The sequence below is a fragment of the Marmota flaviventris genome, chromosome 3, assembly GCF_047511675.1.
Source record: "Marmota flaviventris isolate mMarFla1 chromosome 3, mMarFla1.hap1, whole genome shotgun sequence".
Lineage (NCBI taxonomy): Eukaryota > Metazoa > Chordata > Mammalia > Rodentia > Sciuridae > Marmota > Marmota flaviventris.
The window spans coordinates 161,692,314-161,708,561 of NC_092500.1; the positions used below are offsets into that span (position 1 = coordinate 161,692,314).

General features: G+C 34.1%; 1 protein-coding gene across 1 annotated transcript in view; it reads left to right on the forward strand.

Annotated features, from left to right (window-relative positions):
* Naf1 (nuclear assembly factor 1 ribonucleoprotein) overlaps nucleotides 1-16,248 on the forward strand; it is a 38,103-nt gene that overhangs the window by 5,472 nt on the left and 16,383 nt on the right. The window contains exons 3-4 of the mRNA XM_071610546.1: nucleotides 9,375-9,468; nucleotides 12,256-12,338. Coding sequence (XP_071466647.1) covers nucleotides 9,375-9,468; nucleotides 12,256-12,338 — 177 coding nt within the window. The remainder of the gene's footprint in view (nucleotides 1-9,374; nucleotides 9,469-12,255; nucleotides 12,339-16,248) is intronic.

The following is a 16,248-nucleotide window of genomic DNA, read 5'->3' on the forward strand; positions in this document are numbered from 1 at the left end:
GGGCAGTCAGTGTCTTTCTCATGACTGGATTCTGCCAATATTTGTTATTTTTTTCTCATAATAAAAAGTTTCTAATCTCATTTATGCTTTATGTGTTGAAAGAAAACCTTTGCATTTGTATATAGTTGTTTATATTTTCATGCTACACAGCATGTTAATATTTCTTATACAAAGGCTCCCAATTTATATAATTAATTTCTGAAAGTATTGTTTCATCTTTCAGAAGTTTCTTCTTAGTGTATAAAAACCAACAAATAAAAAACCACAGTGTTTTGTGAATGCATTTATATCATTGTGTTATTTATCTTACTAAGTCTGGAATTCTTACTGTGGGAATCCCTAGAAATTTATGCAGAATCTTATCGTATCTGCTTAGGTATTTTGCTGAATAGAGTGCCCATATTTTCACCAAAATTCATAAAGGGTCTTTGGCCACAAAAATGCTTGGATGTTCTTTGAGAACTGAGTTCCTATCTGATCTTTGCATTTTCTCTGTGCCCAGTAGAGTGCTTTACAGATAATGGTAAAAATGGTGAAAAGTAGCAATGATGATAGAATAAGTGTCTGAATAGGTATAGTTCATTTATTCATTTGTTTAAGAAATTGTAGCACACCTGCCATATGCCAGAGGCTGTAAATAAGACTAGTTCAATTTCTACTTTTGTAATATCTAATGGATTCTGACACAGACAAATTTAATTGCCAGAGTGCTATTGAATTTTGTGTATATGTGTTCACCTCATCAGAAAATTCCATCTTTACTAGGAAAATGTATTGTTAGATTTTAAAACTTGGAACAGTGAACTGGTCTGTTCCTTTTTGTGCTACTCAGGGAATCTTTGAGTAGGATGGAAGAAACAATTTCAGTTTTTAATGTTGAATTCTTAATTAGCTGTTCACTTTATGTTTACAAAAAGTGATTAGGAAGGACACTTACTACAAAGTTTTTAGTCCTTTTACCATTCTGCTGGTAGAAACAAGTAGAGGTTTGATGAGTTCCTGGGGATGCTGTAAATCTCTGACTTAGAGCCCTGAAAGGATGTATCGGGACTCCTTCAGGATTTCAGCTCCGAAGTTCAAGGGAAAAGGATTTGGTCCTGAATACCAAGAGTGGTATGTATGCCTACAAGTTCTCGGGGTCTTTAGGACTCTACCTCTTTTTGTGTTGCTCTGTAGGGCTGGCAGTTTGGCCAGTAATGTTAGTATGGGCAAGTCATGGGGAGGACTTTTTCTAGCTTCCTGGGGACCTGGTACACAGCCTTGAACAAAGCATTGAGGCCAGTGGGATGAGTATTTGGATTGCTTGGGCATAAATCTGTGTAGGTTAGTGTGTAGGAGAGAGTGTGAGAGCCTGTGTAGGAGAGTAGAAGATTAAAAGAACTCATGGGCTAGTGAGAGAGGGTGGGAATGTCTAAGAGCCAGTTGACAGGAAGGGAGTGTGAATGTGTGTATTTTGAGGAGGATGGGGGTGCATGTTACCAGCCCCATATAAACCATATGGAATGGTTTCTTTCTCGCAGGAAAAGGAAGGCTTATATCCCTTTTAGGGGAAGCTGGGTAGTCAGCATATTAGTTATACTCTATAGAGGGAATACTTAGAAGTGTTTATATTTGTGAGGAAGAGACTCAAATTACTTCAAGAGAACAGAAAGATTTATAGCAAACTTGCTTGAGTGAGAAAGCACCGAAAACTAAGGCAGCTATTAGTGCTGGCCACACTGTTTCTTTTAAGTGCCTCTTGAACATTCTTGTTCAGTGTCATTCTTTTTTTATTGACTAGCTTCCTCCATTTACCTGTAGGTTGACTTTTTTTAATATTAGCTTTCTGGATTTCATTGTCCCTGGTTCTAAATAAGGCATATTTTACTTTCAACTTTCCCATGAACTGATTAGTTTCATATTTCTTTGCCTGCTTTGGTACAGTCCTATACTTAGATTTGTTCTTTTTTTTTTTTTAAGAGAGAGAGAATTTTTTAATATTGATTTTTCAGTTTTCGGTGGACACAATATCTTTATTCTATTTTATGTGGTGCTGAGGATCAAACCCAGCGCCCCTCGAATGCCAGGTGAGCGCGCTACTGCTTGAGCCACATCCCCAGCTCCAACTTAGATTTGTTCTTATAGAAAAATGACAACCCCCCTCTTTTGCTACAACTAGCTCTACCTAGTGTAGTGTGTGCTGTTGTGTTCAGAACTCTTGATGTAGCACTTGGCTTTTGGGAGCTGCTTGCTCTGTACAGTCTTATTAATCTAATAACTTTATGAAATTCTGAAGAAAATTAATGAACTCTCCTAGCCGTGTTGTTTTTGCAAAAAGGTACATATAAATTAAAATGCTCCAAATAGTTAATAGCAATTTTAGAGTTTGTGTTAGACCTTCAGGGATCTTTAGAACTTTGACATGCCCAATTTAACTGTTTCATGCCATGTCTTTCTGAAGCGTTCTAGGCATTTTTCTGTAGTTATTTAGAGATGCTGAGCCTCATTTTTACCTTTGTTTAGTCTGCTCATCCAGTAGGAATTGCCTTTCAGGGTCTGTCTCTTTAAAGCTTTTTCATTCTTAGAAAGTTAGAGTCTAGCAATCTGATTGCACTTAGAATTAATTGTCCTTAATCTGAAGGTATAGATAAATAGATAGTCAGTCTGAGACTTTTTGAATGTCAGTGAGACACACCACCGTAATGAGACTTTGAATGTCAAAATTCTACATCATGAAACTTTGGTTCACATACAAAATTATTGAAAATATTGTAGAAAATTATCTTTAAGCTACATGTATAAGGTATGTATGAAACAAATGAGTTTAATCTTTGGGCTTAGTTTCCATCCCCAAGATATCTTATTATGTATATGCAAATATTCCAAAATCTGAAAAGAAAAATCTGAAACGTTTCTGGTACCAGTCCTTTCAGATAAGAGATACTTATTCTGTACTAACTGTGCAGATCTTTAGTTGTAGATGCATAGGAGTTACAGTGAAGTAACATTAAGATTGTTCTTTTAAGATTAAACCTTACAAAATATAATCCCTCTCCCCGTATTGGCTTATAACTAAATCTTGTCTTCTCAAGAAGATCTGATTGTAACCCAATTAAAAAAAAAAACAACAGTGTGAGGAAGTGGTGAGGGGAATGGGGGCTGGGAGCCACAAAGACCTCGAAAATGGAGTCTTAATTGGCTTTCTTCAATTATGTAATGTGGTCTTAAATTTAACCAAGTGGAACTATTCTTTTAAACATAAACTTTAATACCGAGGTTTATATATAACTTACAGTGTAACTGTAAGGCAGCACATACTATAGCTTTGGACTTATATTAAACTACATAGAATTTATTGATGTTTGATAAATTAGAAAATTAGGTCCTTTTTAAAGTTTTTCTCAGCAGTTTATGCCCTGAACTCTTTATTCGAATATATCAAATGTAACTGAAAATTTTGAATCATAAAAGCAGTTGGGTTTGTGTTTTTCTGAAGTCTTAACCAGAAATGAATTTTATAAATCATGTCTATTGTTTTCTTTTCTGAAAACCCGAAAGCCTGTACCTAATATTTTAAAATTATGACCCAGTGCTTATGGGAGTTTAAAAAAAAGGATAATAATGATGATGATGTATATTTATGCATATAATGTAGCATAGTGAAGAAAAAATTTAATCCTGATAAACAATTTGTGAGAAATTTTATTTTCGTAATTTATAGATTACTTGTGTTATATCAAAAAGTGCACTTTATATATTTATATAATATATTATTTATGTAATATATTCTCTTGCTGATGCTGCAGCATAGACACACATTCTAAAACATCCTGATAATGGATATTAGGAAATGTCTTGGGTCACCTTACGTGGTTAGAAGTTTTATTGAAATATTTCGTATCTACTTGATCTCCCAGTGCTATGAAATTGTATTATACTTTGCTCTGCACCTAACATTAATTGAATGTGTTGTTTTCAAGGACAGATATCTTTTTTGTAAGTTTTGTCCTAAATGCAGGCCTCTTTAAATTTAAGCTTTTTATGACTGTAGATAAATTAGGAATTTACATTCTATCCTAGAATGTGATGGTACTTATTAATATTCTTCTCAAAATGCCTGATATTTAGGGAATTGCATATATACTTGAGATTATTTTTTATTAATATTTTGTGCTCTTCAATATTCATGTTTTTTACAAAATAAAATTTTGTTTTTCACTGTACAACACTTTCTAAAGAGTTTATGGGAAGCATGGATGATGTCTTTAAAAGTCTCAAATACATACTGTTTTATTCACTGTAGTGTCCATATATGTCCTGTGTATATATACATATGGGATTATTACTATACAAAAACATTCTATATTTTAGATTCCTCCATTCCCCAGTAGATTTTAATAAGTGAGTTCTCCTGACTACTGTACTGGATAAAGACAAATGTAAATTAAAAGAGAATGTAGCTGGAGGGTGAGCCTACATAATTAGGCTGAGAGAAAAGTAACATCAGAGTTAATGCAGAATGTCAGAAGGATGGAAGAAGCCATAGGATCGAGTGGAAGGGGAGATGATTTGCACTGCAGTGATTAAGGAAGATATGAGGGAGATTGAAAGATGGCTCTGGTTGGGAAGGTGATAATGAAGAGCATGTGGACTTAAAAGGAAAAAGAACAAGTGTGTCACATGACAGTTTTATTCTCAATGTCATTTAACATTGTAGGAGCCAGGGAATGTTTATTGTTCATTCATTTATTATCCATACAATTAATATTTTTAGTTCTAAACAAGCACTTTTTTCACCTTTCACCTTTTTAAGAAATTTGGACTATGGAATTTTGCAGTTCATGAAATATAGACTCCTCACTTAACATAAAAGGTAGACTTTGAGTTACATTTACAGTTGGATCTTTTTTTTCTTATTGAAATGGACTATAATTTTATTTCAGCTTTTTGAAGATATTTTTATAAACTTTGTTTCTATGACTGTAATTTTGGAGAAGAACAGGGTGGAAACATTATAATCATTAAATGAAAAATATAAAGACATTGCAGAGAATTGTTGATTTTAATTTTTTAGGTGATAATATTTAATGGGCCAGCTTACAGTTAGTGTCAGAAACAATAGGGTAATAAATGAGGGCAAAATTAATGCTGTTGGTGATAGCTACAGAAATAGCTGCAATCCATGGAAACTTGTAAAATTACTCTTCCCTGGAAAAGTTGATTAGTTAGAAATTAAATATTAAATGTGGTCAGACTTTGCACAAAGTATACAGACCTAATCCATTCTTTTTTCCAATATGTCTTACCAGCTATAGGGAAAAAAATCCAATCATGGCTCTCAATACTCCAGGGATGGGATCCTACTTTCCAACCATATCTGAAAAGTGAAGGCTCACCCAGTAGCATCAGGTAATTGGCTGCCATGTGCGTGTCCTCTATTCTTGGGTAATAGGAGAAAAAGTGGTCAAATAATTTTATTCTATCTTCCCCACTTTTCTCAATTCTTCCCAAATGAATACCAAAAAGAATTAGTTTCCATTTCGAATATTTGATTCCTTTACACACCACCCTGTGCTGCCCTTATTCTGCTTTCATGAGTAAAAATCCAAATTCATGTTCTTTAGATAATTTTGCTTTAGAAGATACCCAAATTACTGATTCCCATCCCCCGCCCCTGCCCAATTGGTAAGCCTTCAGAAGAGCTAGGGAAGTCAAGGCCAAATTATAAAGCATGAATGTCATTTTCTCAGAGGGCTTTTTTGTACATAATAGCTCCTTCCATTTTTATGCTGGAAGTTTTAGACACTCATTTTTGACTGGCATGTCTATAATTTACTTTTCAATAGGATGGATTTTTAATGTTGTGTACTACTTATTTGAATATTTTACTTCACAGAGTAACCTTGTAGCTCATACAAATATTTAGAGAATGAGAATTTAATAATATTCTTACGACACAGACAATGATTGCTTTCATGTATGTTTCAAAAGTGTGGTTTAAGATCTTGCTTTTTTTTTTTTTTTTGCTGCCATAGTTATGGTGTCTTATCACAGGATTATAGTAATTATTTTGTTCAAGTCTGGTATATAATTTCTTTATTAATTGTACTGTCTTTTCTATTCCTGCACTTCAACATATTAAAAATTGTATCAGCGTTTGTACTATGTAGAACTTTTACTGAATTTCTTCATTATTTTTGGATAAGAAGACTGGTATCAGAAATTAAGTCACTTGCCTGAGGACCCAGCAGTTGGGAGGAGCAGATTCATAGGGAATGATACTTAAGATTTCCATGGTTTTAGTAGCAATGTTTATACCAACATTGGATTCTGTTCGCTTGAACTTTCTGATTATTTAGTTTTTGAATAACAATAATGTAGCATATTTTGTCAAGATAAAGGATGCATTTATCATCTAATGTCAGCTTTCTTAAATTTTATTTGCGTGGATTAGATTGCCTCTTAAAATACCTTTTGATTTGGACTGTGTAGGAAATAAATGAATTTCTTTAGTATGTATAATTTTGGTATTTCAGTTACCAAGTGATGTGTTATGTCTGGCAATTTTTATTTCCATGTTTCTTTTCTTTTTGTTGACAATGTCAATGGAATATTTTTCTTCCTTTCCATGACTACTTTTTGTTATTACATGTAAAAGTAGTGGATGATTATGTCCAGAAAAAAATTTTTACTGTTCTTTGACATTGAGCAGTAAACAACTTATAATACTAATTTTAAATGATAGTATTAACATTTATTCTAATTGCAGATAATGTACATCTAAGACAAGTGTTTAGTTGTATTTTAATTTTCAAAAACAAGATGATAATGCAGATTTATCACAAATCTTTATTTCCCAAATGGAGTATTTAGATTAGCATTAAGACTTAGGATACATGCTGTTATAGTGTTATCTTAAAATTATACCTGTATTAATGGCAGGAAATATATTGATGCTGTTGATACTTTGCTACATGTTTTGTAATGAAGGATTCTTGATGTGTGAGAGTGTGTAGCAGTGCTAATAGATCTTTCTGCAGAGATGGAAATGTTTTATGTCCATGTTCTATTATATTAATACTAGCACTGTTGAGCACTTTAAATGTGGCAAGTGTGACTGGAGACTGAATTTTAATTAATTAAATTTACAAATGTAGTTAAGTGTCTAGAATTGTATATGTAAAATAAAAGGGGACTTTTCCACCCATTTATTCTTCTTTTCACAAGGCTAGTAGGGTAATCTGGGTAAATACTTTAATCTCCCTAACCTTCATTAGGGAGATAGCTTTCTTATCTCTCATTTTGAGCATACTTGGTTTTTTGCTTATTAAATAATGAAGGTCTTTCTATCCCAGGGTTCCCTCATCATTTCTGCAATGTCAAAATGATAGTGCCCCTCAGAATGTGTTCTGGCAAATTTTTTCTCTTCTCTGTCACTTGTACACCTTCCTTTCTGACACATGGAAAAGCAAAGTGATTGAGTTTTATTTCCATTAAAGGAGATTATATGGCTGAGAGATTTACTTGACATTGTACCAGGGGAAGCTGCTGTGTTATCAGGGAGCCACGTGTTAATCTAATAATTATAGTAATATTTGCTACTGCAAACCAGAGGTATCTATGCATACATTCTAGGTAGTTTATCTTCCTTGGAAGATCTGCCTTTTTAATTTTATTTTTGAAAAGGTAGGGTTTAGGTCTTTTTTTTCATTCCTTGAAAAGTCTGCATTGAATTATATTTCTATTTTCTGGTTTCTCTGTCTAAAAAAGACTGACTTCTGAAATTTATTAGCTTAGTCTGATGAGGTCAGTCAGTTCATTTAATAGATGTATAAGGAACACCTACTACTATGTGCCAATTATCTTTCTCGTGCTATTGCAACAAGTATGACTGACTGGGTCCTAGTTATTGTTGAATTTATTGTCTAGTTAGGAAAATGGACAATAAGTATGTAAACAAATGAAATGTTAAACAATAAGATATTTTGATAGAAGAAAAGCAGCAGGATAATTTGGTAAATAGTAACTAGGCTTGGAGGTAGTCCAGTTATTTTAAATTTAATAGTTAGGAAAGAGATGGTGACAAATAGCATCCAGGCATTGACACATAATCTGATGTGGTAATCCAAGCGAATCTTGCAGAGAGATCTGAACCCTCTGCATCTTCTAAAGCTTTATATGTTTGGATCTGCCAAAAATCTCCATGAAAGTATACTCTTGATTGAATTCCTATTGATGGAATTTGGAATATTTTTCTTTACTTCTCCTCTCCTAGCATGCTCATTTATAGTAAACAAATAGATCTGTTTTCCTTTAATTCAGTTCCCCAAATATCTGCCATTTTCAAAGCAAATACATACTACTTGACTTACTAGGACTTTCAAAGACAAACTTGCAACTTGAAATTGTACAAAGCTGGTTTTATTTACTTGTCTCTGAAGTGTTTTTTGTACAATATTTAGTTCATTTTGTACCCTTATCTCAAAATAAAATATCAAACAGGGCTGGGGATGTGGCTCAGTGGTTGAGTGTCTCTGAGTTCAATCCCTGATACCCCAAAAAACAAACAAACAAGACTTCTTTAGGAACAACTTCCTTCCAAGAGTTAATATAATTTGGCAAGGGTCAAGACCAAAAAGCTCTGTTTTTTTAATTTAATGGCTAATATCAGTTTTATTCGTAGATTTCTCTTCAACTTCATCTCTATTCAGTTAGCAACTGAATTTTTGTAGTTTTTAGCTGATCAAAGAAGAGAAATTTTTCAAATTTATTTTATTTTTTAAAAATAAGAAATTTATTTTGTAATTTAGAGAAAATACCAGGTAACACCTTCACAGCTTTCTCAGGCTACATTCTGTTTCTAGGAATTCTGTGTTTGCCTGACAGTTTTCATTGCTCTTTTCCTGAAGAGGCCAGATGTTCACCTCTTCTCCATACACCCCAGAAAAGATTGCTGTATAGTCTGCTGGTTAGTCACCATGAGGTTAATTAATCAAGTTGATAAGACAACTCAAAGAGAACTCTTTGGGGGCAATTATAATTGCTAGTAGAGTTATTTCTCTTCTAATGGAATGTCTCGGGGGTCCTTAATGATAATGGCTTTGTTTGTGTGTCTCTTGTTGAAATGTGATTGGAGAAAGTCTGGAATATTTATTTCTATACTCTAACTGGATTGGATGTAGAGAGTATATTGTAGACCTGTGGAGATACTTTTGTCACTTAAATGGGAGAAGTGCTATCAGAAGTCCATGCAGCCAGTAAAAAGGATAACACAATAAGGATGTTTTAAGTGCTTAATGTTACATCTTCAGAAATGTGTATAACATTTTAAATGGAAAATGTTTAAGTTGTTGAAGTTGGAGTAAGATTAATGCTCTCTTTAAATATTATTATAGGAGCTGCCTTCTGTTGAAGAACTCACTATTATTCTGCCTGAAGATATTGAATTAAAACCTCTTGGGATGGTTTCAAGTATAATTGAACAATTAGGTATGTAAGTAATTTTATTAACAAAATTACTTGTGTCCACAAGCATATACTAATAATTAAATCAAGGGCTTTGTAACTAATAAACTTTTGTGTTATAATTATTTTATAATATTAAGTTTGAGGTATAAAATTCAGTTTTTACTTAAATGATAGAGAAGTACATTTTTTCTATAAAAATTAAAAGTCTGCATTTACTGACATACTCTCTTCAGAATTTCCTCTATTAGTTTTATATTGCCATTCTAACATTGCTACAAATGTAGTGACTTACAACAGTATAAATTTTTTATTGTTATTAATTATATATGTTTTCCAAAGAACTGGGGGTTGAACTCGGGGTCCCCAAGCTTGCTCCACAGACTCTACCACTGAGCTACATTCAGTTCTTTTTATTCTTTTATTTTGAGTAGGGTCTTGCTAAGTTGTTGAGGCTGGTCTCAAACTTGCTATCCTCCTGCCTTCGCCTCTAGAATAGCTGGAATTACAAGTGTGTGCTGCCATGCCCGGCTCAGATTTATTATCTTACAGTTCTTGTAGACCACTCATGACCACACATCTGTTATGAGACTTTGAGTCTTAATGGGCAAAAATCAAATTGTCCAGCAGGACTGAGCTGCTTTCTGTAGGCTCTTGGGGAGAATCCATTTCTTTGTTTCTTTTGGACTAATGCAGGCCACATTTCTTAGCCCATGGGCTATCTTCCATCATGCTTAAAGTAATTAATGTAGCATCTGTTTTTGACCCTTCTTCCATCATTACCTCTTTTTCTGACCACACCCCAGGAAGGTTATCTTCTTTTAAGGACTCTTTGGATTGGGCCTACCTTTGTAATCCCTGGCATTCTACCCCCATCGCAAGGTCCTTAAATTTAATGACATCTGCAAAGTCTCTGTTTTAAATTTAAGGAGCATATTTCTAAGTTCAGAAATTGGAACATGGGGATATCTTTTGGGGAGCCATTCTTTCTAGTACCTCAAATTTTTATCTCACAAACATGTAAATTTGAAATTCTTTGATTTAAAATGGATATTTATGGGACTGGGGATGTGGCTGAAGCGGTAGCGCACTGGCATGCGTGCGGCCCGGGTTCGATCTTCAGCACCATATACAAACAAAGATGTTGTGTCTGCTGAAACCCAAAAAATAAATATTAAAAAATTCTCTCTCTCTCTCTCACTCTCACTCACTCACTCTCACTCTCTTTAAAAAAAAATGGATATTTATGACATGAAATATGAAAAGAATGGGATAGTTTAGATATGTTTGGCTCAAAGATGTAAGGAAGGCGTGTAAGAGTCTTGAGGTTCATGTGGGTACCATTAATTTTCATGATGAGACACACCTGAGAGTAGAATGCAGCGCTAATGAAATCATAGAATTTTTGAATTGTGAGAAGGTAGTAAATTGCCCAAGAACCCTCTTAGTTTAGAGAATCGTAAGAAACACAGAAATATTCAAGTCACTTATACTCTTTTAAGATCAGTTGTCTTAAGTCATTGGTTGAAATAGGACTCCATCTTTTGACCTTTCTGACAGTGTCCGTATCAGTCAGTGTTTTTAAAAATTAATTTTATAGTTTTCAATTTATTAATCAAAATTTGGGTTACTAAAACTCTATTCATTGTTCCCACGCCATCACATGTACTAGTTTTTAAGTTTACCTTGTGGTTCTTAATAATATATATAGATAAATCAAATAGATAATTAATTTCTTATAGTATCAGCTGAGCATTTATTAGTTTTAATGTTTGCAGACAAATTATAGGTCATAGCGTTGATCCTCAAGGAAAAATCAACTGTATGATGTGCATGGAATAATGCTTTGTAAATGTATTGTGACCAACACAAGTGAAATATACTAATAAAATTTTCAACTTTACTGGGTAATAAGGAGTGAATAAATCAAAATCAACACATGCTATTATTGTATATCAACCTGTTTTGAAAGCCTAACATATCTAACATAATTTTGACCAAATTAAAAAAAGGAAAACTATTAATACATTAGGCAAAATTAATCTATGAATTCAAGTAAGACCTTAGATGAAAAGAAAGGATTTGACATTGTACGGTGTAGTTCTAAAAGCCATGCTGGGTTTTTCTGTTTGAATTTTAAAAATAGGGGCTAATTAGATATTATCCATCTAGATAGACGCAGAGAAGTGTCACTGTCAAAAATGTTAAATAACTGACATACAACCACAAAAAGAAAAATAAACATGAGACAAATATTTAAGATTAGAGCAACAAGTAAGAATAGGCCAATGGGATAATGCTTTTTTTTGATAAGGGAACTTAAATGTAATGATATAAATTACTGTGAACTTTTTGCCCTTTTTTCATCTGTTCAGGGGAAAATGTTTTGTTAAGCACTTAATTTAACATTTTTATTTTTATTTATCAGTAAATAATCAATGCTTTGTAGGAAATAATTCCAGAGTGAGAAACCTGATTTCTTCTGTAACTACATGTGATTTTACTATTTTTGGCAAAAATTGACAAAATTTACTCTTGGATTTTTTGACTTCTTAATGAGTGATTCGAATTTTCTATTATATTTTATATTTTTCTTTTTGGAATTATAAGTTTTTGTGTTAAATATCACAGGTTAGCTGCCTGTGTTATATGATTATATTTTGTTTACTGAAGAGAAATAGTTGCTAAGGTGTATGTTACCCCACCTTAAGTTTTATTTTAAATTATGTTGTAATTAAAGCATAAATTCTCACCAAAATTCTACACTATCTTTGGATTAAATCTTGAAATAATTTTTTTTATGTTTTTCAGTAATAATTGAGTCTATGAATAACCTACCTCCAGTTAATGAGGAGACTGTAATTTTTAAAAGTGATCGACAAGCAGCAGGAAAGGTTTGTAAAATTCAAATCCTACAAATTATTGTGTGTCTTTTTTTTTTTTTTTACTTCCCCTATTGGTGCTAAGAAGAGTTTATTAATTTTAGTAGATGAGCAATCTAGAGCTCTCATATTTAATATATTCTTGATTTCCTTCAGTCCTTTATAAATCTGTAAATTGGTTTCATACTGCTATCTTTGCTCCATGAGTCACAGAATACACACACATAGCATTCTTACCAGGTACTTTGCTAGGCTTTAGGTATACATACTGAATAAGACACAGTTCCCTGCCCTCCTAGTTTGCAGAGCTGAGTGAGGAAGACTTTCCTTAGGGTACTAGTTCTCAATCATTTTTGGTTTGTGAGTCCCAGTGAGTTTGTGACTCAGTTTTTAGATTTTGGCCTTCTCAGGTAGAAGCCAAGAGCAGAGTCTGTTTCAAGTGGAAAAGATTTCAGGGACAGCAGTGAAGTGTCACTGTAAGTACCCTCTAGGGAACTATGAATATGTGTATTTTCAATACCACCATAAGGTTCAGTCCCTTTTAACATTTTTCTTTTTTTTGAACTGAATATGTAACCCAGGGCATTTTACCAATGAAGTATGTTCCCAGCTCTTTTTATTTTTTATTCTGAGACAGGTTCCAACTAAGTTGCTTAGGGCCTTTCTAAGTTGCTGAGGCTGGTCTTGACTTGGGATCTTCCCATCTCGGCCTCCTAGTCACTAGGATTACAGGCATGTGCCATCACGCCCAGGCCTTTTAACATCTAAGTAGTAGAACAACCTGCATGTTCATCCTTAATGTGAAAAACCACATACTTCACTAAGCACATAGGCAATTTTGACAATAAGCATAAGACATAAAATCTAATAAAATCAAGCATATAAGTACTATCAGGCATAGTGGCACATGCTTATAATCCCAGTGGTCCAGAAAGCCGAGGCAGGAGCATCCAAAGTTCATTGCTAGCCTCACTAACTTACTGAAATCCTGTTTCAAAATTATAGAATGGCTGGGAATGTACCCCTGAGATCAGTTCCCAGCACCGGGAAGAAAAGTATAAGTACTAACCAAGTGTTCATTTTTTATGTGACAATAGGGACAGAGTTTTTTATTCACCTCAATATTTCAATGAATATAAATAGTTCTTTCTAAGTTTATGTTCTAATAAGTAAATGTGTATTGACTTGTGAGGAAGGGGGATAAGTAACCAGCTGTTTTTCTGGTGAAATAACTTATTGGGGTTTCCCAAATGAGCAATAATTGGCTTCTTCTTCTTTTCTTTTCTTTTTTTTTGTTCCAGGAGTTATACTTAATTTACTTTAAATCAAGAAAAACCAAATATTTTAAGTTTTAACTTACACAGCCTTTTTGTTTTCAGTAGCTTTTTCTGTTGTTCATTCTAACACAACTTAGAAAGTGGTCAGGTTTTTATCAGTGTCCTGCTGCCTTTCACCACCTAAATGTATTTTTTAGGTTGACTGGCCAGTTAACCAAAGCAGTGAGTCACTCAATTGCAAAGCAGTTGGTAGAAGAATTAATTGGAGTGAGGAACTAATATTTTTGGCATTTTTTGAGAAAGTTTGTGAGGGGAAAGAGGACTTGTTAGTGTCTAAAGGATGGTAGTGTGGCTTTTTATTTTTGAAAGTGGGTCTCAGAATTTTCAAATTTTGAAAGAAGTACTGAAGTATATAGTACAAACTCTGCTAACTGCCAATGCCTTTGTAAAAGATTGGAGATAGACTGACCTCTGGGTGGGTTGAGAGAGAAAAGGAATGGGAAATGAGCAGATGATCATGATGGGAAAGGCTGTTCATGCCCATTGGTCCCCTTTTGTAGGAGAAACCTATTTTCTTCCCTGGCAAAAATCAAAGTTTTCTTTCTGCTCTAGAGAGGAGGAAAAAGGGAAAGAAGAGCCGTAAAAAGAGGGGAGAAGAGGCAAGGGAAACATAGTTCTTAATTTTCTGAATAGGACATTATTGAAGCTGAGCACTTCTTAATTTCTTTTATTATGATATTCATGATGGTTGCCTTTCTCTCTTACTAGCTAATTTTAATTTCAAAATACCCAAACACTTTGCTAATTAAACCCTCTAAACCGACATTTTATATCCCGGATATATTTGAATTTTCAGACCTTTAAGTGTGATTAATAATAATCAGCTTGTGTCATTTGTCTTTGAAAGGAGCAGTATAAAAATATAATAGGTCACTAACTTTACTTAGATGGCATAAGGCTTCAAGCAAAAATTCAGTTTATCTTTAAATATACCCAGGAAGCTTTGTAAATTTGAGAAATGACAAATCATTAAAAAATATTCATTAGAAATCTGAGCACCTTGAAATGATTCCCCAAAGTAGTGGTGGTGATAGGAAGGGTTAGAATATAAAACAAACCAGTGACCAAGATATGAAATGGATGTGCTTTAAGCTTGTTAGCTATCTTATCTAGATGCATAACATGAGCCATTGCTCATGCTTTCTTTGTCCTCTGCTCTTCCTTAACAACAAAAATAATCAGCCACAGTGATATTTTATGTTCTTTGTAGCCCACCCCCATCCTGTATTGGAGATTGAGCCCATAACCTTGTGCATACTAGGCAGGTGCTCTATCACTGAACACATCCCCAGCCCTCCTTATTTTTTTATTTTGAGACAGGGTCTCACTAACTTGCCCAGACTCGCCTTAAATCTGAGATTCTCCTGACTCATCCTCCCAAGTCCCTAGGATTACAGGCATGTGCCACTATACCCAGCTTCTTTATCTTTTTAAAATTCACTGACACCCACATCATAAATATTTATTTTTTGCATTTAGCTTGTCTGGGATCTTTTTTGTTCCCAGAAAGAATTTTGTATTTTGATAATTATCAAGTTCCCTGATCATTGAAATATTTCTTAACCAGACCTTTTGGGTATTTACCAAAAAAATCACATGGAATTATCAGAATTAATCCATCCATTGCACTGCAGTTCAGAAGCAAGGATATTTTTTCCTTCAGTACATTTTAAAACTGAGAGAAAACTTGATAAAATTGAGCAAAATTGGCCTTAGAACTCAGTTTCATTTCCTTCCCACCTCCCACTGCCATCCCCACTAATGTCAGGAGGATAATCTCAGATTACTATTTCTAGATTTGCCCTTTGATTCCCGTAATGATTGATTCTCTTTGGTAAGTATTGGGATCTATTTCCCTCTCAAATATCATTGGCTAAGGAACTTTTACTGATTTTTTTTTTTTTTTTAAAGATCAGTTTATATTGACAGTCTTTGTAGGTAGGATATGATGGGTTCCTGAAGGTCTCCATGTTATATGGATGCAGTGTTGTTTTTTTGCCTCCTTCAGTTCTCATGGATACTTCATGTTAACTTGTGATAGGATACACACAGTGATTGAAGTAATCACTTGATTTGACCAGTGACTTGGGATACCCTGCCTGTCTATATTCTTTCATTTTTGTTAATGGGGCGTTAAAAAAATCACAAAATGATTGATATAAGACAATCCTGAAAGGGTATGGAGATTAATTTTCCTCACTTGCATTCACCTTCTCATAGTGTAGTAAAAAATTGGCTCAGTAGAACAGGCCAGCAGCATTTTAGAAGGCTTGGCCTTCTACATGCACAGTCTTCCAGTGCTATTCCTGGTCCTGGAGATTCCTGGATGTATTTCTTGTTACTTAGAGAATCTGTGACTTACTAGTCCCTCTTAGACTGACTTTTATGTGTGTGACATGGTGTGTTTGTAGAGAGGGAGAATAGGGTGGTGCTCATTCTCCCTACTAGAGTGTTTTCTGTGCCTGTCAGTCTGCTGGCTCAGGCAGGCCCAGCACATACACTTGCTGGGACTTTGGCCATGCTGTATACAAAATGTCTTAAGCCCAGCCTATCCTGTGGAATGAGAATTTGAGGGACTGCATACA